The sequence below is a fragment of the Accipiter gentilis genome, chromosome 22 (assembly GCF_929443795.1).
Source record: "Accipiter gentilis chromosome 22, bAccGen1.1, whole genome shotgun sequence".
NCBI classification, from domain to species: Eukaryota; Metazoa; Chordata; class Aves; order Accipitriformes; family Accipitridae; genus Astur; species Astur gentilis.
The window spans coordinates 6,160,957-6,187,275 of NC_064901.1; the positions used below are offsets into that span (position 1 = coordinate 6,160,957).

At 42.0% G+C, this 26,319-nt stretch overlaps 1 protein-coding gene across 5 annotated transcripts in view; it reads left to right on the top strand.

The window, feature by feature from the left end:
* Positions 1–3,359: 3,359 nt before the first annotated feature.
* BAZ1A (bromodomain adjacent to zinc finger domain 1A) overlaps positions 3,360–26,319 on the top strand; it is a 67,396-nt gene continuing 44,436 nt past the window's right edge. For 2 of the 5 annotated variants that reach the window (XM_049825772.1, XM_049825775.1), the window contains exons 1-4: positions 3,360–3,574; positions 4,283–4,432; positions 11,855–12,133; positions 24,422–24,565. In XM_049825772.1, coding sequence (XP_049681729.1) covers positions 4,320–4,432; positions 11,855–12,133; positions 24,422–24,565 — 536 coding nt within the window. In that variant the 5' untranslated portion in view covers positions 3,360–3,574; positions 4,283–4,319. Of the gene's footprint in view, positions 3,575–3,840; positions 3,858–4,282; positions 4,433–11,854; positions 12,134–24,421; positions 24,566–26,319 lie in introns of those variants that run through there. The other 3 variants (XM_049825774.1, XM_049825776.1, XM_049825773.1) reach the window with 2 other exon arrangements.

The following is a 26,319-nucleotide window of genomic DNA, read 5'->3' on the forward strand; positions in this document are numbered from 1 at the left end:
GGGTGCCATAAGCTTTAAAAAAGTGATCTACAGTTTGTTTGCGTTACAGAAATGAAGGATTTTCAAAACAGCATTTGGAAAGAAAAAGAATGATACTATTCCCTAAAAATCTACTTGGTGCATTAAAATGAGTCAATGCTCACATATATGTTATAATTCTCCTTTTTTGCATGCTCCAGTCAACTGAGAAAAAGGTAGAGGTTATTGATATTATGTCATTTGAATGAACAGCTCACTAGCAATTCATCATTTACACAAATAAGTGCATTTTTCACATTTATCTTTTCAACCATGTGTTTTTTACAAAAAATAGAGTTGAGAACCTAGCATACCATTAAAAGTCCAAGGAAGTTCTTTATGAAGAAATCCAATGATATTTTTTTTTCTCTCACTTCAGCCAAACCCTGAGGGAACAAGAGGCAACTTTGGAGGAAAAATAAAAAGAACAAAAAAGCAAGCAAGCAAGTGGCTAAACATACTCTACAGAAAAAAACTTTCCCAATTACCTGAAAATATAGGTAAAACTGGGTAAAATTTCTGCTTTTGCAAGGTTCCAAGTATATTATTTGGCTAAACATTAGTTATTCCAATATAAAGTTAGGCATGAATTTAAAGTGGTAATGCTCTAGTAAAATAATTCCGTGTGCTCTACTTGTTCCAGAATAACAATAGTCACATGTGGAATTATTTGGTAATGGATAGAGCTGAATAGATATTTTGGAATATCTGAATAGATATTTTGGAGTGTCTTTGTGTAAAGCAGTTCTTGGTGGTTTAAAGACAGGAAGAAATAGGATAGGATAAGGAAAGAAATCTGTGATAAAGCAGGGAGCAACTGAAAAGAAATAAAAATTTGCAAATTGTGGGGAACTTTAAAGGAGCAGCTACCCTGAGCCTGGGCCGACACTGTCCCTAGGAAATTGTTCTACCCTTGTAAAGCATAGAGACCAAGTATTTGATAAGATTTTATGTTCCCAATACAGCTATTTTTAAAGTTCTATGAATAAGAACTGCAACCTGCCTGGCTAGAGGACTCTGTTTAGTATGGCTGTTAGTGTATAAATCATCTTTTAAAAAGAAAGCAGCTTCCTTTTTGCTGCTCTGTGGCAAAATCCACATCAACAACCCCACTGAATATCATCAATAATCCCTTGTATCTTGAATCAAAACTATACTTTCAGTGATGTGTTAAGAAAACCAAATTATTGCAAAAATCAAACACAGTGTAAAAATACAATAAACATTCCCACGGAAGGAAAGTAACCTTTTTCTGATTTATCAGAATTCATTTCCATTGAATTCTCAATGCCCACTTAGTAGACGTTAGCTGGTGTCATGAAAAATTGTTCTAGTTCCTGCTGACCTGATTGGGAGCAGAATCAGAGCCTGGATTCGTGGATTTTGAAGAACAGAGCGCGATTCAGAGGTGAAAACTAAATGAACTGCTCCTCTGTATCCTAAGAACATGAAAACACAGTGCAACCCTATTACTCAGTGAGGATCTGTTCACTGGAAAATCACCGAGGGAATAATGAGGGGGGAAGAACAAGAGGAGGAGGAAAAGGTGAGAAGAAAAGAGAAAGAGGGCAAGAGAGAGTAAAAAGGAAAAGGGAATTCGCTTTTGATGTCACAGTTCTATCAACTCATGCATTTTTCATGGATACCAACTAGTGCTAAAATAATGCTGGTCTGACAATCTGAGCATGAAAAAAATCAGCCAAGTTCCCAAACATCATGATACTGGCTTAAAAATAATGAGATTTACAAAAATTCAAAACTCAGAGCTTGTCTTTCCCTTGGAACTTGTAAGCCTTTCGGGTTCTCATATTCAAGCTTTTCGCTCAAAGTTGAGATTTAGAAATGTAATTATTTTTAAGGAGACCTGGGGTTCCAATTTAATCACATCTGCTGAAGAGCTAGAGCTTAAAACAAAGCTAAGTGTTGCAAAATCTCACTGTAATCATAAGAGCTGGCACCACTAAATGTCATAACCATGGCATACCGTACAGTTTTGATGCAAAACGAACTAAAAATTACCAGATGTTAGGTACGAGTGCATTAACTCAAGTTGCATTTGTGCCCTTTGCTAGAAAGTAATTAAAAACTGAAAGTGAAGCCAGCTGGCAAATGAAAATAAACTGGTGGGACTCAGGAGTTAACCTGTTTTGTAGCTCAAGGTTTGTATTTTGTAAACTTAACTAGAAGAAGCCAGCATTAACATTTCTCAGTGCTTTTGATTAAAACCTGATCACTCTTTAAACAAAGTAATTCATGGATTGGATGTAAACATTCTTTTAGGTTTTAGTCACACAGGCTACAGCAGTGCCGATCCTTGCCTTTACTTGCAGAGGTAAAGAAAACAACCTCTGCACAGGTGCAGGGAACGGCACGGGACCTTTATTTGCAGAAATTTACAATTTCAGTTGTAAACTTAAACTACTTAGGTATCAGCCTTCAGCTGTTATTCACCTCAATAGTTCCGCGGAGTTTCTACCATTATTCTGTAGATTTTTCATGTAAGTGCTGGGGCTTGTGATGATGAACCACAATGGCTGTGGACTTTCTGTGCTTTTATGTCTTCAAGCTGGCTAGCACCCTTAAGAACACAATTAAATTAACACCCCAGTTTTAATTACCAATGGCACTGTAAATGAATTAGTGTTGGGAAAAAAAAAAAAAAAAAAAAAGGTGAAAAACGAATACACTCGTAAAACCACGTAGTGACGTCCTCCGTGAACTGGAAAAAACCGAGGCAGTCAAGGGGCCCGCGTACAACTCTTAGGCTCATCTCGATGCTATACAATCTCCCTTTCGGCAAAACACACCCGTGTGCCCCTGCACGCTCCGATAGCGGTACGCTCCTGCGCTTTGGGGCTGCGAGACAGAGACAAACGTCTCCGGCACCGCTCCGTCAAACGCCGGAACCGCTGCGGGTCAGCCGAAGGGAAGAGCCCCGCAAGCCGACGCGCCTGCCCTCGCTCGCAGGGCAGGTACTGAGGACAGTGGATCCCTCCGGCACCCTGCGGCTGGCCGTCTCCCAGGGGCCGGTGGTCTCCCAGGGGCTCGGCGGCTGCTCGGCGCCGGTTTCGGAAGCGCTGGTAATGCCGGTGGCAGGAGGCGCGGGCGGGCAGCGCCGCCCGCCGCAGGCTCGGCCGCCCCACCGCGCCGCGCCGTGCCCCGCCGAGCCGCCCGCAGCCCGGCCCGGCCGGCAGCGCCGCTCAGCAAGAGCCGCCTTCCCCTCCGTGGTCGGCCTGGGCCCACCCCCCGCCCCGGAGATCTCCGGCTGATAATTCAAAAATGGAGGATGCGCCCTCTCAGCCATTAATTAATAATGTAGCTCGCTGTCTTCCTGTGTGACACACGCTGGAAGGCACCGAGCGGCCAATAAAGATGTAGGGGAGAGCAGGGGAAGGCTCCTCCCCGCAGCTCTTCCTGATTGAGGGCTTGAAGAAGTAGATCAAAAACTTCCCAGGAGCCGGGGGGGGGGGGGGGCAGAGGAAAGGGGAGAAACGCGGCGAGGGGGAACCGCGCTTCGCACCGGCCGAGCAGCAAGGGCAGCCTGCGGCCACACCAGGTGGGCAGGAGGGGAGGGAGCCCCCCGGAGCGGCAGGCCGGAGGGCGGGCAGCCCCCCCCCCGCGCCGCGGCCGCGCTGTCCCGCAGAGGCGGCGGCCGGGCCGGGGCGAGGCGAGGCGCGGGGCGGGAAGGGCGAGGACCCCCACTCGGCAGCGTCCCGGCAGGCGGGGGAGGAGGAGATGATGAGTGGTCGGCGCTGCCCCTCCTGGGTGTTTGCTTCGCGGGGAGGAGGAGGCGGGGGCGGCGGGGGAGTGGAAGTCGGTGTCCGGCCCGGCGTGTGCGGGTCAGAGGCGGGGGAAGGGGGGTGACCCGGGGGCAGGGGAGCCGGGGGAGACAAAGCGCGGCGGCGGCGGCGGGGGTATCCCCGAGCCGAGCACGTTGCGCGGCTGGGGCGGGGGGCGCCGCCTCCGCCCGCCGCTCGGCGTCATGGCCCCATTGTGAGGCAGAGAGGCGGAGGCGGGAGGAAGAATCCGCCGCTCGTTCTGCGCGCAGTCCCAGGCAGGCAGCGGCGCGTCAGGAACACAAAAGGCCGCCGCGCCGCCGCCGGCGCTTTCTCCCGCTCCTTCTCCGGCTCCCCCGGGGGGAGGGACACGCCGGGCCCGCTCCCTCCTCCCCGGGCCGGGGGGGCGCCGATGCCCGCACTGCCTCCCTCCATATTTTTAATTTTTTTTAAATCTATTTATTATTTTTTTTCCCTCCCCCTCGAAGCGGGTCCCGGGGCAGGAAGAGCGCGGGGAGCGGGGCGATGCCGCTGCTGCACCGAAAGCCCTTCGTGAGGGAGAAGCCCCCCGCCGACCTTCGGCCGGACGAGCGCGTTTTCTACTGCAGGGTCACTAACGAGATCTTCAGGGACTACGAGTAAGAGACAACCCCCGTGCCCGCGTCCGTGGGTCCGCGTCCGTCCGTCCGTCCTGCCCCCCCCCCCCCCCCCACACCGGCGGCGGCGGCGGCGGGCAGGGAGCGGTTTAACCCCCGAACGGCTGACACCTGGGCGGGCGGGGAGGGAGGGGATTCCCCGGCAGCGCCGCGGGGAGCCCTGCCGGGGGGGCTGGGGGGGGGGGGGGGGCGCGGCTGGCGGCGAGCCCGTGCCCTCCCGAAGGGGGGTAGGGGGAGAGGGCGGATCTCTCGCCCGGGGCAGGGGGAATCCCTGCCCCTCCTCGGCGGGGGTATCCCGCGGGCCCCCCTTGCGGGGAAGGAGGGGTAGACGGCTCTTTCCTCTCCCCCCCCCCCCCCAGCCCCGCTCATTCCGCGGTGTCGCCCCTTCCCCTGCCCCCGCCGGGGAAGTGAAAGTTGCGCGTGTGGGAGGCGGCGGGTGGTAGCGAGCGTCTGCCGGGCCCGGGCTCTCCCCCTCCCTCCCTCCCCTCCCCTCCGCCCCCGCCGGCAGCCGCGTGTCGGCGGCGGACGGCGCTAGGCCGCCCCGCGGAAGGGGCCGCGCCGGGCCCGGGTTCAGCCGGCGCCGCGGGGCAGCGGGGCCGCCCGCCCGGCATGTGCCGGCCGCCCTATTGTTGTGGTGGCGGGCGTGGGGGGGGGGGCGCCGCCCGCGGAGCCCGTTGGGCTCGGCTCCCCGGCCGGCTCCCGCCGCGGTTAACCCCTCGTTGCCGGCCCTCCGCGGGGCCGCCGCGCCGCCCAGGGCCGCGCTCGCCCCGCCTCCGCGGGGAGCCGCCGGCTGACCCGGTTGGAAATGGCCGGCGGGCCCCGGCCGGGCCGGGGCGGGGAGCGCAGCGCGGCCCGGCCGCGGGGGTCGCTGCACCTGTCCGGCGGGGCGGGGGTCCCGCTGCCGGAGCCCTGCCTTCCCGGCCGGCACCGCCGGGGGTTAAACCCGGCCTGGAGCCGAGCGGGCACACCTGTCCCCTCAGGATCTGTCTTTCTCGTGAGGTCTTCCCCCCTCTTCCCGTCCCTTGCTTTTTTGTTGTTGCCGTTGTTGTTTGTTTTTCCTTTTTTGCCTTCTCCGTGTGTAAAAAGACCAATGGACGTGGTGAAATTGTCGTTAACCGTTGAAAGCCTATTTGCACGGGCAGTGCCGAACTTGCTGCCGCTTACTTTATCGCTTGGAAGAACAATGGACTGAAAGTATTTAGCGAGACGTTTTTCAAAAGCCGATAACGTATGTGTTTTCACCCCCCAGTCCGATCCAGCACCATCCCCGCCTACAAAAAGGCCCCCGCATCCAAACTCTCTTTATTTTTTTTTAAAGACGTGCAGACTGATGAGATTAGATCTGAAATAGTTTTCATTTGTAGCCTGTGAAATTAGAGCACACCTAAATCTTTTTCGTGTTTAGACTTGTTTTTCTTACTCAAATACGCTTCGCCTAATAAAATTTTAAAGAAGTTGCGTTGGGTAACTTTTGAGGGTAATGCCTTAGTGCTTCCTGGTCGATATACTTGGGGGGGGGGGGGGGGGGGGCGGGCAGGGGGTGTTGAGTTTTTTGTTGGAAGTTTTGTAAGGAGTGTTTTCATTATGGGGCGTATAAGAGCCTAATGAGCAAGAGCTGACAGCCTCCTGTTCCTGTACAAATTAAGTCCCCCTCCCCCAGCTTCCAATATTTTGAAAGCTGCTTTTCTGGTTACAATTATTATTATCACCTAATTAGATGACTGTCATGTATTTTTTGACACTGCACTGAAATATGTTTCACGTATGTGTAGTTTTGCTAAAATTTCAGCACGAAAAGTATCCTTTTAAAATGTCTTTCCGCTCTCGAAAGTGTCTGGTGAATATTTTAAATACTCTGACAGGCTTATTTACACTGCAGGGATGTTGTCGCTAAGAAAAAGTATGAAAGACCAAATTCCACATTTAACCAAAGTTCACAAATTAAGGGATAAATTTAGACTTGTGTTCGCACAGGCAATCCCTAGAAATGTCAGCGGGTGGTTAGCTCAGAGGTCAGGGCTTAGAATACGGTATTTGGGACAACTTTGCAGAAAACTCTGCTATGCCTGGTTTTTGTGTGGGGGAGGTGGGGTTTTGTTTCTCTTCTGGCTGTTTTGTTAGGTTGGGTAAAATGGGTGCTTTGTATTGAAAAGTTTAGTATTTTTTGCTTAGCAAGGTGTCCTAGCACAGGTGAGTAAGTTTGGATTAATGTTAGCTGTTTGTGGCATAATCTACCAGAGAACACAGGCTCATCTTTCAGCAAGTTTTAAAGATGCTGATCCTTGTCTCTGCTGGTTGCAAAGTGGTGCTTCAAATAGCTGATGTCTTCCGAAAACATCTCCCATTTCTTTGCCTAAGCAAGGGCAACTAGATTAATGGGGATAGGGAGGGCCCACTTCTTAAAAATTGTGTTAGCTTTTTGTTGCATGAAAGAAAACCATTGTCTAAATCTTTCTCTGAATCTACTTTTGCAGTAGCAACTTGAATTTTTCAGGGGAGAATTCAAAAATTACCGAGTCTGACTAGATCAAGTGGGCTGTATAGATACGTAATGCTAACCTGAATTCACCCCCTTCCTCAACTATAGGAATGCTTTTAATTACTACAAATGGTTAAGACTTAAGTTGTTTTCTTGTTTGTTTACTTGTTGTTGGTTTTTTATTGTTGTTGTGTTTTGGTTTTTTGTTTCTGTTTTTTTCTTTAACAGAGCACAAACTTAGTGTTGAAAAGCTTCTTTCATGCCCATGGCAGCTTTAGTAGAGATGAATACAAATCATACGTTAGTATTACTCTTCTCTATGTAAGAAAGCATTATGCTAATGTGAGGAGAATTTGGCAAGACTAGTATTTTGTAAAGTGACTTTCCCGTTAAGAATGTATTTCCTTTTTAATCTGAAATACCATTGCATAATTTTGTAACCCTTTAAAAGGGGGTGCACTGAGGTGGCAGTGTTTGATTGTATTTTATCAGGAGTAACAGGAGCTGGCAGAACTGATGTTCTTCGTGCTTGGTTGTACTCGTGGTTAAGAGGGACAGACTCCGGGACAGACCAACAGAGTCCCTGGACCCACAATAGTAGCTGGAGAAGCAAGTATGGGTGGGCACAAGATGCATGGGATGGATGAGAAACACATTAAACCGGTGGGATGTTACCACCAGTCTTTGATACCTTGTCTGTGAAAGTTAATAGTGGATATAGATGCGTGGTGAAAGCTACTGTTGAAGTATGGGAAGTTTTGCTTGTGAAGACAGCCTGAAAAAGAAAACGAGTAGTATAGATACAGTGGTGGGAATGTTCCTCATTCTAAAACACTGGGGGGAAAGAGCAGTTTTGCATCTTCAGAACTTACCGAAACGTCTTTATAGATTGAGCTGTGGAATTCTTGGTTACAGTCAAAATGAGACCTGTTCAAAAGGCTTTTTAAAGTGTCCTTAGTTAAATTAGGTTGATCTTTCTGTTCTGTTGAAGAGAAACTTGTAACTTGAAATATATTCCTTAATGCATAACTAAACTATAAATATTAAGGAATAGATGTCTCTTTCTCAGTTGTGGTTTTGTTTGTTTCTTTTGTGAATTACTTTGTAATATGTATTCTTGACCACTTCTGGAGACAAGGCAGAGTAGAAGAATGCTTTTGTGATCCAGAATGGCAGAGTTGGTCTTCGGCGATTGCCCTCCAACCGTAGACTAACTAGATTATATACTAGAAGCTCACAGGGGCTTTGGGATTAAAAATAATGATTATTACAAATTAGCCATCCCAAAGATATTTTTTTCCCTGCCTTTTCCCTCTCTCTTAAATTTCACTTAACATGACTTTCTCATATTTTACATTCTCTGATATATAATTCTGTTTAAAAAAAAAAAAGGCAAAAAACAACCCCCTCCCCCCCAACTTGTTTTTAATATATGCTAAGGAAATGAATGAAAGTAAATGGTTGGAAAGAAACACCTTCTTGAAACACACTAAAAATGCAGTAGATCTTGGACTCAATGGAAGTACTTGGTTAGTTCAAGCAAAAGGCATCTGTCATTTCTAGGCTGGATTTTTATATCCATTGCAACTGCAGTCAGCACAAAGATTGCAAGTAATTTATTTCTAGCTTCTGTTAATGAACTTCCTCCTATCAAATACCTACCAAGTAGCGGTATTAAACTACTTAATCATTTGCTGATAATTTTGTTTACCTTGCCTTGCGTGGAAAACTAACTATATAATGTAAATGAAAAAAGGCATCCAGCTGAGAAGTCAGCATTAATTACTACTAGAAAGACAACTGAAGTTTTTAGTCTCTGCTCCTCGAGTAGTTGAGCTGATGTGGACATCTTCACTAGGGCGCTGCAGTCCTGTTTGACTTCTCGCAGGCAGATGTGACCGTGCAAGTGAGCTTTGTGGATGTGTTTTGTATGAACTTCCTTCTCTGTGTTGTCAAGTTAGAGAGGTCTTGAACTGGTGAGGAGGCCCCAAAGACTGTAATACCCTAGATAAAGATGTAGATAAGGCTTCAGATGCAACCTAGCAGCAGATGCACTTGCTGTTGTGAATTTAAGTTGAACGTAGAATATGATCGTGTGCTATTACTCTTGCTTAAGGAGAAAGGGTATCGCTCCTTCCGCTGCTGTTCTCTTGGTTTGGTAGCTGTTGTGTCTGCTCTTTGTAAGTCTTTTTGTGATAACTGACGTGCACCAGAGAGAGACAGGGACAGAAAGAGTACTACAAAGAACACCTACTCCTATACCGTTGGGAATTTGTTTTCTTCTCTCCCTCAAACCAAGTTAAAGTGAGATCATTAAAACATTGTAATAAAACTGTGTTAACAGACTAAGCACAGATGGTTTTGATGTGCTGTAGGTAACGACTAGCTAAAGACAAATAATGCTTTCAAAATCGAATGTAATTTTTTTCACACAATTTTTGCCTTCCCTGTAAGTTCACAGGGGAAAAATCCACACAAAACAAAAGAGGAAATGAGGGAGAATGAAACTAGATACACGAACTACTCTTGTATGCAAATGAAAAAAAATGTTTTCCTCAAATATGTTTCAGTTAAAGTAATCTTAGAATTTTGCACTTGTAATAATCATGGATTAAAAACATTTGGGGGGGGGGGGGTGTTGGTTTGTTTGTTTTTTTTCCAGTTGTGTGTCCCCCCCCCCCCCCCCCCAAGTTCAATGCTGTTGCTTTAAATAGCATGACTGCCCGGTATACCCTCACAAAGAATAACAGCAGCTCTTAAAGGGACACGGTCAGCGTCAACCTGTCTCTCCCTCCCTCTCTGCTCTCTCTCCCCCCCCCCCCCCCCTTTCTTTTTCCCCTTTTACTTTCATACTTTTTGAGAATATGTTCTGGTACCTTTTTTAATAACACTTAGGGTGGTTTTCTTTTTCATGGCTAAAGATAATTATCAAGAACCTCTTTGGTGAGACATAAAAATATATGTAGAGACACACAGCTGCATGAAGATTTGAGTAAATGTTTCTTTATCCATTGAAGTCAGTAAGACTACTAAAAATTATTGTGAATCTAATACAGAAGTATTGAAATGTAGGGCAGGAAGAGACCTGAAGAGATCATGTTTTATCACCTCTTTAAAAAAAAAAAAAAAAAGGCAGGCAGATTTTTGTCTAACCTGTTCCTTAAAATGTTTAAGTAACTATTCTATACCTTATAAAGATACTGATACACCGTGGTTGACAGCAAAAAAAGGGTATTCTGTCCTGTGCACAAAGAATGACTGACAGCCATCAGTTCTTCATGTATTGAAGAATAATTTCTCTCATTCTCTCTCCTTTGTTCTTCACCTTTTTTTGTTTAGAGTAACCAAACCCAAATTATTGCTTATTACTTACAATGTGTTAGACCCATGTACTGTCAAATATATTAAGTAGATGCAGGTGATATAAAAAATCTGAGATTTTGTAGCTATTAAATATTATTTGGATAATATATCTCTTCCTCTTCTGTCCTTTTCCCCTTCTTGCAGCTGATGTTCTTACTAGAGCATCTTTCTCTCACTCGGAGGAATCCTGTGCTCATACAGAAAGGATTATCTGAGCCAGGACCCTCCATTGTCCTCAATCTGGAATTTTCATTTTCATTTACAAAATGTTATGGTTCATCTGTCTATCTGCATTGAACATTATTTTCTGCATCAGTCTGTCTGATGCATGTTTGCCGGCTTGAGTTTGCAGGGAGCCTGCAAGAAAAACTTGGAAGTGTGACCTGTCCAATTCTCTAACCCCATTATTAGAAATGATTTGAACAGTTCTAGCCTTTTAAAAATGGGAACGCTCCTCAGTGTAAATTCTTTTTTTCAGGAATGAAACTCCAGTATAGGTATCTTGTGTAGCATGCAGTGTTCTGAAAGTACTGTTTGTCTTAAAATAGCTATGTTGAACTGATACAAGGGAAAACGGCATTTGTTGTGTTGTGCATCGCATATTTATCAATACTGGTCTGTTAAGATTTTTAAAGGAAAGCAAATAAAAACCATTGTCTGAACTGGGGCATATTGAAAGATTGCTCTTGTGTCCAATCACTGATCCATAGTGTGTGATAAATTTTAACATGGTTCTGTGAATAGCTCTATCATCTACTCTAATCTAGAAGGTGTTTTAACAAACTGCTGTTTTTCTGATACCTGTCAAAAATTGACAGATACTGACTAATGAAAACTCTTCATTCTTGATTCCAATATAATAACTAGTAAATAAGCAATAACAACTATGTAATTTTAGCATTAATTGGAAATACAGGGAAGGAGGAGAATCGATTTTTGCTAGTGGAACAATGGAGGAGAAGAATCTGTAGGAAAAAATAGTTTAATGCTTTTCCTAAGAGCAATGCAAACAGTATAGGAATAAAAACTATTTAGAGAACCACTTGACATTAATTTTTTACCTCTCCCATCTTTTAATTTGTGAGCTAGGGCACTCAAAATCTGAAACTTGTTCAAGTTTCAACGTGGTTCTGTGATCTTAAGGTTATTTTATGTTTGTACAGTTTTAAACCCTCCTCTGGCAAATATTTGTGGAAATGTGGGAGATGTGAGGAGGATATGATACCTGTTAAAACTCAGTGTGATTATTCTTATGCATAAGGCTTCTTATACGTGAATATTTGTTTGTAGCACTTCTAGGTCTTGATGCTGTTACCATAGTCTGTATTGAGAGGAGACTTTGGTTTTACAACAGCAATTTACCATGCCATGGCTAAAAAGTGGTAAATAACCCTTGATTATCCACAACCTGTACAGGAGTAGAGCTGCCTTTGCATTTCAGGCTTGTAAAAGATATCTGCTGCTGTATTAATTGTGAGCAAATTGAAAATGTTAGTCAGAACTCAACTGTTTTCTTTCTCTCTCTCTCTCCCTCTCCCCCCTCACCCTGCCTTTCTTTTCAGTGATTTTTTTGAACGCACCATTCTGTGCAACAGCCTTGTGTGGAGCTGTGCTGTGACAGGTAAACCAGGACTCACATATCAGGAAGCACTGGAATCAGAGAAGAAAGCCAGACATAATCTTCAAAGTTTTCCAGAGGCCCTCATCATTCCAGTTCTCTACTTGGCCACCCTTACCCATCGCTCCCGACTTCATGAGATCTGTGATGAAATCTTTGCTTATGTCAAGGATCGGTATTTTGTTGGTGAAACAGTGGAAGTAGTTAGAAGTAATGGTGCAAGGTAAGTATACTTAAAAATAAACATGTATTTCTTTTTGTTTGGTGTGGGTGGTTTTTGTGTGTGCTTTTTTTTAAACCAGAAATCAGGATAATGAAACTCCATCAAACACCTGTGAAGTGAGATGTGATGAATAAGCTAGCGATACTGTTACTGCTCCTCCCTACTTTAATTAAGGATTGTATTGCTGGGCTTGGTATCTCTTTCCTTAGCTTAGAAGCAGCTGTGGAGGCAGGACAGCTCTCTCGGGTCTTGAGACTGCAGTTTTTTGTCTGTGTGGTGGATTTGCAAAGGAATGTCAGTCCCCTGGTGTGAGAAAGGTGGGTTGTTTGTAGAATGAGATTTAATGAGAAACTAGGGGAAGCTATGAATTAAAAATCATATGAAAGTTTTGATGAATCATGCAGAATGTAGTTCATCACGTGGTGTTCTGTATACTCAGAATGGCTGAACTACTGAAAGCTTAAAGAATTGATGAAAGTTGGATTTTTGCTTTTTAGGTAGTGGCGAAAATTGTGACTGCATTCTCAGAAGTTGGGAATTAATTATAAAATGTTTGTAATGCATGATTATCTGGAATTTAGCGTGATGTTTTTTTTCACCCCACTTGGAGTTAGTGTTATGCTTGGTCTTAGGCTGATGTATGTATTGCAAGTGGTTTTATTGTTATCTTAGACTGATTGAAAACTTGGAAGAATTTTGAGCTTCAGATGCTTTCTTTCTCATATCATTATTACATAGGCTCTCTGGTATAAGTACATTGTTTTACAACACGTAGCTAGCTTGAGTCTTTCTTTAAAGCAGCTTCTGCAAGAGTGCTAGAAAAGGTCCATGTTTTGTCTAAATAAGTTTGTATTTTCACCTAACCGAAGTTTAAAATGGGAAGGGCTTAGACGTGCTCAACTTGGAAATACCTGCAGAATGTGTGTTAAAGCCTTTGTGGGTTCATCTGTTGCTGTGGGTTTTTTTGTTCATTTGTGGGGTGGTTTTGTTTTGCTTTTTTCAGGAGGAAGGCGCCAGCTTACATTGCAGAGTGGATGGGGCGTCTGTGGCTATCCTGAGGCCTTGGCGTGTAATCTAGTGTGTACTGGGTGATAGGAGTGTGCTGGTTCAGAATGGTCATTGGAGGACATAGTTATTCTGTATGAGTAGCTGATCAGATCTTAAGGCAAATTTTGTACTACACAAGGAAGAAAAATCTGTTGATGCACTGCAGGAGATAAGTTGTAAGGAAATTTGTATGGGTACGTATGTAAGGTCAGTGCTTAATAGAAAAGCTTTCCATGTCTTCCCTGCTCTATTTCTTTCAACCAGTGAAGTCCCAGTCTGCAAAGCTGGGACAGGAACAACTTCAGTAGAGTTGCTGCTTTCTGTACAGAAAACCTATATCCAAAATTTGTTTCTATCTTTCTCATCTTTATACTTGTCTAATGACTAGAGTCAAGTTACCACTAGTATTACAGTCATTTTGCTTAGATAATAAGTTTTTTCTTCTTTTTTTTTTTTAAACTAGAAACCTAAACATTATGAACTGTCAGTGTAGTACAGGTGTTGGTTTTCATTTGTTCAATGAAATGCCTTTGTCTTCAAACTTTGAAGATGCTGTCAGTTTCCAAACTAATAGCAAAAAGAATGCTTTAGAAGAACAACCTTTCTTTCCCAAGAACAACCCTCCTGTCTTTCTATTACTTTTCTAAACTCTTTGCTAAAGTATTTATGCATGTGCATCTTAGCTTTTCAAAGCTTAAATGAGAAGTAGGCTTATATGTGATAAATACAAGTCTGTCTTCTTTCTTTGTCTTTTGAAATTCAGAGTCCTTTTCACTTTTCTTTTTAGACCATCATAAATCACTTTTTAAGTTTGCCTTAACAAAATGATTTCTACTTACTCTGTAAGCTAAATTCTGTTCAGATAAAGTTGTGATATGATTCTATCTCATGACGATAGTGCTATCATTTTTTACCAGCCTTTAATTCAGTCTTCTTGGTTATTCAAAGTTGTGTTGAGATACATATCTAACAATTTTGTGTTTATGTTCCACTTTCACAGATGAACATATTAATAGTATATAAGCTAAATTTCTTAAGCCTTTGGGGTGGGCTAGATACCATTCAAAATACCAAAGATTCAGATAAATTTTTTTCCATAGAAAATTAATCTGCTAGAGAGTGTATGTTTTAAACTACATAAGTATAAATTTGTGTCTGGTAAAATGAAGCATGAAAAATTTGCCTTAGCTGATTGCCACTGATGTTCTGGACAAATGTATAGCAAAGAGCTAGTTCAGACCTTTAATACTAAATCCAGGAAATGGTGCAAATAACATGGTAATGCAGAGCGATTTTTATACTTAGAGAGACGTAATTAAAGAATACAAAGTGGGAGGAGGTGAGACATAGTTATTCTTCTGCCCAATTAGCAGTTGACTTTGACCTGTATTTTGAAGTACTACATTGGGGATTAAGTATACCAACTCATGTTACTTGTAAATAACATGGCTGTTCAGGAGTGATTTGTGTGTGTGTGTGTCATGTGCAGCTATGTTTTTGTGATCTTTACTAGCAAAAATGCTCACAGTCCATCTATAGTGTAACAGCATCCTATGAGACCAACAGAATTTGGCAGATCATGAAAACCCAGTTGTGTCATGGTGTTATAAACTCTTCCGCTGAATTTATGTATGGAGTTTTTAGCAAGTGTAACATCAGCAGGATCATTTGTTATCTGAGCTCTGTGCATCATTAAATGCAAAGCCCACAACATAATGCATGTGTAACCAGGGATTGCTCAAGCAATATAAGTACTGATATTTTATAACTCCTAACTTTGCACATGTAATATTCTTGTAGGATAGATTGTTTGGATGCAGCTTTCTAGATTGTGAACAAAATAAATGGGAGTGAACACAAACACTAGAAAGGTTAGCATTTTGGCTTAATGTAAATGTTTTCTTCTTGAACGTATGAAGTAGTCTACAGTACTATAAGCAAGGACAGGTGATCTAGAAAGAGTAAGAGGACAAGTGCTTTGTGCAGAGGTTAGGCAAAAGAAGATTTTTTTTTTTTTTTTTTTTTTTTTTTTTTGAGACCAATGGTTCTTGTATCCAACCCGTGTGTTCTTGTTGTTGCAGAATCTGATGCCCCATTGCTTTTTCTGGTCTTACGTCCCTATCGGGCTCTTCTGGTTTCCAGCCTTTTGTAGTGCTGCTCAGTTTTGAATTTGGCTGCTTCCGCCTTCTTGCTGAAGTCTGGTAGGAGGAACTCAGAGAGTTTGGGAGATATTCTGTCTTCCTGTTGTTTTGGTATGTCCGGTGTCTTAACAGCCCTTATCAACCAGAAAGACATTGTGGAGAAGGCCCCCCAATGCTATGATGTGGCTTATTCAGGCAGTCTCTGAAAATGATGCGTGCAGTTTGGTAATCTAGTAGAAGCCACAAGGAGATAATTCTGCTTTCTCTTTAACTTTAAGGTGATGTATTGATTAAAAATTGCCAGCTTTTTTTGACTTGTATGTGTCCAGCTTTTCTGGCCAAACTGGGGCTGTCTTTTCTCCAGAGTGGCAGCTGTGCTATGCTTTAAAACATGAGGTGCTTGGATTCCTGGTTAAAGAACTGTAGGAGTTGTGTAACAATGTTTTCCTAGTACTGCCTTCATAAAAGACAAAATTATTATTTGAAACGTTGGTCAGAAACATCATATAATATAGACAGAAAACTTAATCTCAAATTAAGTCCTGAGTTGCCAAGGAATTGAAAACAGCTGACGCTATTAGTACTGTTATTTAGAATGTAAAATTGCTGTTTATGGAAAGTAATTTATTGAAAAAGGCATGGAAATTATTTGAGATTTTGTTTGGCGGGGGGGGGGGAATTACAGCAGTATTTCATGTTAACTATCATCAGTTAAGATATAAAATAAACAGCTAACGTTTTAGATGACACTTCATTGAAGCAGAGGAAAAATGTTGACCGCATCACTGGAATTGCTTCCTATGTTTGCGCTTCAGAACTGAAAGTTTAAGACCCATAACGTACTAGTTGGCCTTTTGTTTTTGTGTAAAGACTGGCATCTCCTGCAGTAACCTGTCCAGTTGTTGGTGTCCTAGTACTGTGTTGTATTATTGGTACTTGAAACTTGTGAAATTGATTTTCAACATCTTGGTATCTAAACTCAGTTAACTGAAAGTTGGGACTATGTGGTGTGGAACGCCTACCTGAAGTAACCTCAGTGAGCGGCTCAGACACACCAAATAAAACCTGCAACAGCCTCACTCACTCAGCTGTAGGACCTATTCTTTTCTGCTTGAGGTCAGCACTGTGCTTATTTTTTTTAATTATTTTACTTTGTTGGAGGAAAAACTAGATTTAAAGCATGTGTAAACAACCAGTTGTGGTTTAATCAGTGTTCTGAGTCTGGGTGCTATCACAAGAAATAATGGCTGTCTTTATTGGGGTATACAAATGAGCAGTGTGATAATTAGTTCATCTATAAGCTTGCAGTCTGATTTGAGCAGTGAAGAGATCTGAGGTTTTAGGTTGGACGACTCTACTAGCTCTTCAGCTCCCCCTCTTCCGCCCTTAAAAATAGCTTATGTGATGATACCCTCCCTTCCCTGTGGAGGCTGGGGGACAACCAATTGCTGTCCATCAATTAGTACGGAACTTAAAAGTCAACCACCTGCAGACTAAAATAGGTTGCTTAAAGGTAGTGTATAAGAAAGAAGACATCACAGAACGTGGCAGATATAAAAAAGGAATATCTTTTTTCATTGAATTTGACCACTAGATGACACCACTGCAAAAGAATACTTGCCTAATGTCTGTGAGCAAGGAGCACCAGAATGCTTTAAGAAAATGTAGTGTTCTTAAAATGAATCTACTTACAGAAGTAGTAGACAAAGTTCTCTGTTAGGAAGATTGCTGCACCTGGTCATACATTACATACAGGTTAACATCCTTTCTCTGCTCTGAATGTTCCGATGTTGACCATTGCCAAGCTGAAGGAAATGTAGATAATCACAGAGCAACCTTGTCTGTAAGTGAAACTTCTTTTTTTAACTCATCAATTGTTTGGCTGGTGCCCCAGTGCTTTAGGACTGTCCATAGTGGATTAACCACTGCATTAGGCCAATTAAAAGATTTGCATACTTTTGTCATCTCTAAGTCTTAACTGGGGCACAGGAAGCATGTTGTGGGTCATGACTATGCCTAGCTGATATGGAGTTAGGATGGTAGAAGATAATCAAAGATAATCCTTGTAAAAGATAAGGTTATAGCTAATTTTCCAATTTTTTCAGTCCAGCTGGCAACAAAGTATTACTTGCTTATATATATATATATATATATATATTTGTCTTCTGAGCACTAGGATAAGTTAATATAAGACCACTACATAGTAAAAGGCAAAGTGTCTTCCATTATTTTCTAGTCCACCAACAAATTTTCCTCCTTTGACATGTAGACTTCAAAGCTGACTGGATGTAGAGGCACAGGAGCTAATGTCTACAGAATCAGAAAGTTACAATGTGTTTTTGTTAGTGGTAGGGCTTAAGCATAAGGTCCTACCTACAAAGTTTCCTACTTTATTTTGAAAGGTGAACTTGAATTCCAGTAGCAAAGTCAGTGTGGTGCTTATCAAACAGCATAGCTGACAGTACTGGAGAGCAGCTTACCTATTCATAGAGCAAGTACAATTTGCATTATTCCAGCATTAGTGTTTAAAGATCAGTCAACTCCTAGCCCTGGAAAAATCATGTTTAAGGAATTCACTTTACACTGCCCTTAAGTCCTTTGGGATATAAATATATTTGTATTTGTTGACTAATAAATATATTTGTATTTGACTAATAGAAGCTATGAGACGATGATATCTGGGAGAGAACCTGCAACTCCTTTCTTATAGATTGTTGAACAGCTGTTACAACTATTTTTGGATGCTGCCAATCTCTGTTAGCTCTCATTTCTGGGTACACTCTCTACTTTTATAGTTATAAATTTAAAGATATGGGGTTTGATTTGTTTGTTTAATGACTTCTGGGTGGTTGTTTTTTTTTAATCAGTATGTCATGGTTTAACCCCAGCCAGCAACTAAGCACCATGCAGCCGCTCACTCACTCCCTGCCACCCAGTGGGATGGGGGAGAGAATCGGGGGAAAAAAAGTAAAACTCGTGGGTTGAGATAAAAGCAGTTTAATAGGACAGAAAAGAAGAAAATAATAATGATAATAATAACAGTAATAAAATTACAATAATAACAATAAAAGAATTTGAATATACAAACCAAGTGACACACAATGCAATTGCTCACCGCTTGCCGACCGATGTCCAGTTAGTTCCTGAGCGGCGATCTGCCCCACCCCAGTCAAGTCCCCCCAGTTTGCTATATACTGGGCATGACATCACATGGTATGGAATATCCCTTTGGCCAGTTTGGGTCAGCTGCCCTGGCTGCGTCCCCTCCCAACTTCTTGTGCCCCTCCAGCCTTCTTGCTGGCTGGGCACGAGAAGCTGAAAAATCCTTGACTTAGTCTAAACACTACTTACCAACAACTGAAAACATCAGTGTGTTATCAACATTCTTCGCATACTGAACTCAAAACATAGCACTGTACCAGCTACTAGAAAGAAAGTTAACTCTATCCCAGACAAAACCAGGACACAGTGGAATACTATGAACTGAAGGCTGGGCAGTCAAAAGGATGCACATACTGGTGTTACTATTAGGGCTGTCCTAATTCCACAGGAGACAGCTGATGCAGCTACTGTGTATATAGGGTTCTCTTGTCCTAAGCAAAAACATGCTTCTTACTAGTTTCTTTGAAGCATACAATCTTACGTATAGCTTGACAGACAAATGAAGATGCTAAAATTCGAAACCAGCACCTCTTACTGTACTTCAGGAAGCCATTATGTGCCTAAAACTTGTCTCTTTGTTGTGTGCCTTTGTTTTGTGTGTGCATTAAACTGTACCAGTTAGCTTAGTAAAAGATGTCACTTATTCCTTCAGATCTTATCTTGCTTTTATCTCCCTAATTACTTTCAAGTGTATGAGAACTGTTAGGACAAGGATATGAGTTACTGCACTTATCTGACATTTACTACTTAAAAACTTACTAAAAGATGACAAAACAGAATGAGGCTATAGCTTTTTGGTGGTGCTTGGTACTTGCTACTATAGCTTCTTGTATTACTCTTGGGGGTTTTTTTTGTATTCAACTAACTTTACATACCGTTAGAAAAGGTGTGCTTTTTTAATTTTGGCATTTGAAAAACTTTTCTTTCATTTGGGTGTCTGTTTTAAAAAGTGACTTTCCTTTTGCTTCTGACTCACTGATGATTGTTTTCTTTATGTTAAAAGTTGGCCTCAAATTTTTGCAATATTCCCCCGCTGCCCCATTTGAAACAGGCTTCTGCATCCAAGGGGTGGTTTTTGTCTGCTTATTGTAAAGCATACAGAGGCACGTTTGCAACTCACCTGGGCCTCCAAGGCACCTTGTTTTTTGGCTTGAAATGAGGACACAGCAGTGTGCCAGACTATTACTTCTATCACAGTAGTTAGTGCCAGCTAGATTAAAAGCTGTTGTGCAGAATGCTCAATTGACGGGCAGCGAGAAGTGGTCTCTTCTCTCACAGCTTATAACTCTAGCCTTGGTTGGATGTGAAAGCCTACTTGGCATTTGGAAAGGACTCCTCTGAGTAAATGAAAGTGCCAGTAATTGTAGGGTCAAGGTTTCTGCTTGACATCCTGTGATGGCTGTTTCTGGCCCGTTACATAGTGGAGTGCAGCTTCTCTTTCTCTTAAAATTGTGGTGGTGTTCTGCTTCAGCCGAGGTAGATGGAGATACCTACTTGTCCCACAGCTCGTAATAACTTGTGTACGTGCCTTTGAGTTGTTGAGCTGAATGAAAGAGAAATTTGGCAAGTAAGTTATATTTACCCTTTGTTCCGGGCTTTCCTGAATCACTCTTCTCTTGGACTACTGGTGACTCTGAAGCCTGTACCATGACTTACCCAACTACCTTGTTAGGTGTGTGGTTTCTCTGGAACAGACTTTCCTACTATCCCAGTGTTGACTTGCCTAGATGTCACTTTTCAGTTAGCAAGGATAAACTACAGAAATCACAGAGCTACTCAAGAAATTACAGTGTCTCAGGGCCTCTAAATGTGGGAGGACTTATTCTTCCTCCTTCCTCCTCTGCTTTTGTCTGTGGCCGATATTTGCCTCTTATACATGCTCTAGTTCTCATCAGATCCTTCAAGCAGCTCATCCGACACAAATGTACCTGGCTTTTCCTGTTGGGTTAGTTTTTTTGGGGGTGGGATTGTCAGGTCGTTGAATTCAATTTAATGGCAATCAATAAATGATACTGACTGCCAGAGCTACAAAAGGCAAGCACCACACCAGGTATGTGGCTGGAAGGAGGAATGTCAAGGGAAGATTTCCCCCTTTGGTGGTCTTAAACTGTTAAGTCCTCTCTGGGTCTTGTGGAGCAGCAGCCTGAGGCTGCAGGTGCAGTTTGCTTTGGTACACCTTTAGCCTGCCGCTTCCTTACCGTTCTTCTGGGAGTGACAAGGTTCAGTCTGACCTTACAGTTTTCTGCTAGTTGTGTTAGGCTGCTCTTCAAAGTACAACCCAGATTTGTTCTCCTTGACTGATGAAGTTGGGCTTCTGGAGAAACTGTGTCCTGTGCCACAGTCTCCACTCAATGTCTCTTGTTCTTATGCTGCTGGAGTCAGTTATGTTCTTTCACCTGTGCAGCTGACCAGCCCTACTAAAATTCATGAAAATCAATGGAAGATCTGGTGGTTTTTTTCACTTGAGAGAGGAGGAGATGTGCAGTGGTGTTTTGAAAAATTACATTGGTGATACCTCCTCTGTCTTCCTTCATGTTTAAAAACTTTGGGTTCCTGTGGTGGTGTTCTCTGTCTTCAACCCCCCCGCTCCCTCCCTCATATTTAATCATATAGGCCAAGTACTTCTTGGAATCTTTCCTATAACATAAGAGACCTCAAAGAGCTTGGTTTCCGAGTGTAGCAAAACCCAAAGCTGTGAGCGTAAAGGCGATCCTTGGGACAGGTCAGGGGACTGGTACCCTGTTGTTGATAGCAGTCTGTAGTGCAGAAAGAGGTATGCAAAACTGATTGAGTATAGGGTAATCCTTTTGCAGGTTTACTGTTCTAGCTTTTGGCTGTCAGTCTCTGAGCTAGAGTTGCTGGGGCTATTGTGCAAATGTTCACGATGGCTCTATTCTCAAGTTATCCTTTTCTGAATACCTTTGGCATTCACTTAGTGTGGCTGTAAGCTTTTTCACAGTATTTATTTCTATTTGATGAAAGTGCTTCCTGACTGAGGGGGATATTGGGGTACGTATTATTTATTTAATGCTGCTGTCTTTTTAGATTAAGGTGCCCCAGTTCTTATTTTATGGGAAATAGTGAGTGAGCATGGTTTGACTTTGACATAAGCTCTTAAAGATTTTTAAGGTATCCCTTTTAGAAAGAAAGCATTTCAAGTGGTATGCTTTGAGTGTCTTGCTTCAGCTTTCTGCTGTGCTGTTTTATGTGCCTTATGATATAAAACAAGAGTTGTAATAAGTGATCTCATGGAATTATTAGATTACTAAGAGCAGACCTTTGTTTGCACTAGAAGCAGAGTGTCTTTGCCTCTCTTAGCCCAGGGAGTTGGCTTCTACTAGCTGTGACTTGACTGTAGTGAGGCTAAAAAAGTCTTCATTCATAAATTATTATTTCTTTATGCCAGAAGGAACAGTTGCATCACTTTCTTTAATCTCCTGTGTATCAGTAACCATTAAATTTCATTGGATTATGCTTTTATTGAGCCAGGTAATGTGTGTTTCACTTGATTCCTTCCCCAAAGATTTCTGGTAATGATTTGAATGAAGGCATAGAGGATGGAGAATCACTTGCTTTCTGTGATAGCTTATTCTATTAGTGATTCTCCCTGTTTAATGATAAAAAGATTTTAAAAAAAAGGTAGCTGTATTGGGGATTTTGCTACTTACTGAATCAAGTGTATAGAATATATAATCTCCATCCTTACAGAAGGAGATGTGATACCCTGTAAATTACAGGGTAGATAAGCAGGTAAATTAAGTGTTGGTAAAATACTCGGTGACTAAATATTCAAGTCTTTTTGTCCAGGAGGATTGATTCGTGTGTGTCTGTTGTAGCCTCTTTGTCCTTTCATGGCATTGGGTAGAGTAGGTTGTGATTTAGCTTTCATGTGGCGGTTTTACTGTGATTGCAAATTTAGTGTATATGTGCTCCCTCTAGTGGTCTTTAAATAGTAAACAAATTAGAAAAAGTGTCAGTAGCCTTAAGCATTGTTGCTTTTGATTATTTTCCATTAGAGATTAGTTTAAAAGTGTTTTTAAATTGAATTTATAAAATGTACTTCCTAGAGAGTTAATCTGAAACAAAAATAATTCTACTAAGAAGTCTTTTTTAGCTGGTGATCTTTGTTGGATTTAAAAAACCAGCCTAATAATACACATTCTTCCATGCAGCCAGCTCCATATCATTTAGTATGAAGGGCAGGCTGTGATGTTCCAAATACTGGAAAACCAAGATACTGTAATGACAGACTTTTCTCTTAGGACTCGGCTGGAGTCTGGTGCTGGGCCAGACCTTAATAAGGCTTGTTGTACTTGGACTTATTTTGTGAACAGCCACTGGGCTCTGTCTCCATTACATACTTGGGTGCTCTTGGTTCTTTACGCAGAGTCTGTTTAGATTTGCACAGTTAATTAGCTTGGGCTCCACTCGCCATGAAAACGTGTCTTCCAGCCCCAGACCAGCCAGCTTTGGAAACCAGGCTGGCTGCATTGGAATGGCAGCGTGCCTGCGGTCGGGGAGTCCAGCAGACTTAGGCTGCCTCTGCATGCAGGCAGTTCTGGTGACCCTGTGGATAATTAATCATTGGTCATATTGTTGTCTTCAGGAATATATGTAAGGATGTTACCAGGTTTTTTTGGTGTCTCTCTCTCTTTTTTAAAACAACATACCTGTTGGAGCGTCCTGGAGCTCTCTCCCTGTTGGATAGAGGCTTGGGGAGGACAGCTATGGGCACTAGCTGCGTTACTGGTCCTAGCTAAATTCACAAGCGAATATGACGTAGGATATTTTAATGTTTTCAACTTTTCTCCCTCTGCCCCCCTCTTCCCCCTCCACAATGTGTGCAGATTTTGGATAGTACTGTCTGCTTGCAGAAAGAGGTGTTTAAGAAATGTTTTGACATTTTCCTTTTTGCCAATGTTCAGTTCAGATAGAAGAACACTTAGAATTTGTCTGTCATAGATTTGTTGTTTTTTTTGTTTGTTTGTTTTTAACTTAGGCATGATGCCACAGTAATTCAAGCTCTGTGCTTCATGTATTCTCTATTTTATTCATTTCAAGTGACAGTGTTTGTTGCTCAGAGAAGAGAATTATTATGTGTTCTTTCTCCTCCCACCCTTTGAGCTTCTAGTGGCAGTATGTGACAGCATCCATTGCCTGCAACAGTTAATTTTCATGAAGCAGACAAGGCTCTAGGAGGTTAAACTAAAAAATATGAACCGTGGAACTCCAGAAAGGGGTGAAAGTTAGTGGTTAAGAACCAGCTATAATACAGTTACACAGCATGAAGTGTTGATTAATTATACTTTTTAATATGTAGTTAATTCTGCCTTTTATAACTAGCATTCAGGATGGCAAAGGGATAGACTTGTTTTGTCAATTGTGTGCATGCCAGATGGAGCCCTAATATGTGTCAGCAGATAAATGGGCCATTATTAAGATTAGATGCATAATGATCATTTCAGCCTTGTTTATTTAGGTCATGGACAGTGGTAGATGATGATCTCTTTTATAAGCAAAAATACTTTGGGATCTGAAAATCTTTTGCTTTTCTTAGACTGCTATCAAAATAAATGTAAAAGGTTTGGTGTCTGGTTTTAAAGTAACACATTAAGTTAACTTTTTAGTTTACTTAAGTGAGAACTGAAACAAAAAAAATTATAACCACAAATAATTCTACCAGTGGCTTGATTTGTTGTCCTGAGTAGTAAAGCTGATAGCTGTGTAAGCAGATGAATTTGTTCATTTATTAGATGGAACTCATGAAATTAATAGCTTGCCTAGTATTTCAGTGCATGGCTTTTAGGTATTTACTTATTTAATAGACAATGCAATGTGAAGTTATATATGTATTCTTAAAATAACACCTGCTACAACTTTAGACTCCTTGCACTACTAAGAAACTTTGACAGTAATAAATATCTGTGTTTTGTTTCAGGTTGCAGTGTAAGATTTTGGAAGTCATAGCTCCAGCCCATCACAATGGAATGGCAAATGGCCATGCCAGCAGCACTGATGCAGACACAATTGTCATCAGCGACAGTGACGACTCAGAAACACACAATAGCTCTGCACAAAATGGGTAAATGATACTTTTACAGTATAAAGCATTTGGGCTGGGTGGAAATGAGACTAAAGCAGATGTGGCAGGGTCTGACCGAAACAAATTACTTGATCTCTATGGATTGTGAGCGTTGAGCCAGCTGAAGGTGACAAGCTGAATATTCACAGGTGCCAGTTATGTTACGTGTAATCCACCAGAGAACTGTGCATTATGAGAAATGAAGTACCTACAGAATAATCATTGTTAATCTGTTTGGAATAACAGTGTTTCTGTTGAGGGATGGTGGAAGAGCCATGTATGCCTATCACCAGTCCTCTCTGTTGCAGAACCTGTGCTGCTATAGCTTGGAAAATGCAGTCATGTTCTGCATTTCTACAGTCTGGTACTACTTAGGATGATGTATTACTTCACTTCCATCATGGTGCTCAGAGTTGAGAATGCCTTATAATAAGAGGACATGCTCTTACTGGAACTTTCTGAAAAGTGTTTCCGGAGACTTAATGTGTTTGCATCCAAAATATAAAAATGTACAAAGCTTTCTTCGTTGTGCATGTGCCCATATAAATATATACCGTTGTATTTAATGGATTTGATTATGATTTTAGGTGCAGTGAAACAGCATGTGTCTTGTCTTAAGGAACTGCCTCTAGGCTGGAGTAGCTTAGTAACATTGAATAAGAGAGCTTCCTGGCTATAATTCTGGTGTTTAATTTGGAGTATCCCTTTACCGACTAGTAATTGAGCTTATATATGCAGCTTATCCTAGCAGTATAATGAGAAGACAGATTTCTGTGCTTCACAAGCACAATGTTGATGAAAGAAGAAGGTTTGAAGTGGGTCTGTATCTTGTATCTAGCAACATACAGGCTTTACATGAACTGTCATTGACTTTGAGATGTCACGTGGATGTAGAAGTTATTCTCATTAATTGCTGCATGAGGACTTCCATGTCCTGACATGCCTTGAATAACCAGGGTGGTGCTCCTCACTTGGCTAAGAAAATAACATGGGATAAATAATTTTTAAAATTCTCTGCTGTCTCTTGAAGGCAGTGACCAAGTTGTTCATGAAGAGGTCCTACATCTTTGAGAAAATACATGCTTTTTCTGTGTTCCACAAGGCATATGGCATTTGAAAGGAGGTTATTATTGGAATTATGCAAGCGTGCACAGAGCTGACTGTAGGATTGATCCCTTTATATTGCTGTCACTTCCACGCACGCAGAGCTGGTAGTAAGACTGAGTCTTACACTCTCAGTCTGTGGTTCTCCCCAGCAGATTACTTATTTTGATAATGCAGAGAAGGGAGGGAAAATAATTTCTTTCTCTTAGAAAGAGAAATCTTATGAGAATATACAAATTTTTGAAGCACTGTTCTGTGGCATACCTCACAAACATTTATGCTACAAGCTTAAATTGCAAACCTCTTATGGAGGAGGTAGATTGCAGTTTACTTCCAGTAAATGCTTACTGGAAGTTTTAAGTGAGCCTTTTTATAACAAATGCAAGAATGTAATAATGCTTCAGTTAGTTTCTGGGTATATGCAAACTCAGAAAGTATTATTTACTGTACCTGTAAAACCTATCTGAAAGTAGAGCATTGTTGTCAATTTCTGTATGTTGGCATCTAAGATTCTTTATACCCTTACTCATAACAATAAGAAATCCCACTGATATAATTTTGCAGACCTCCTTCAGGGACTATGTTTTGCTGTTTATGGAGAAACTTGGATGTGGAAAGCATGGATGTTATTTGCCTTGGGACCAATGTCA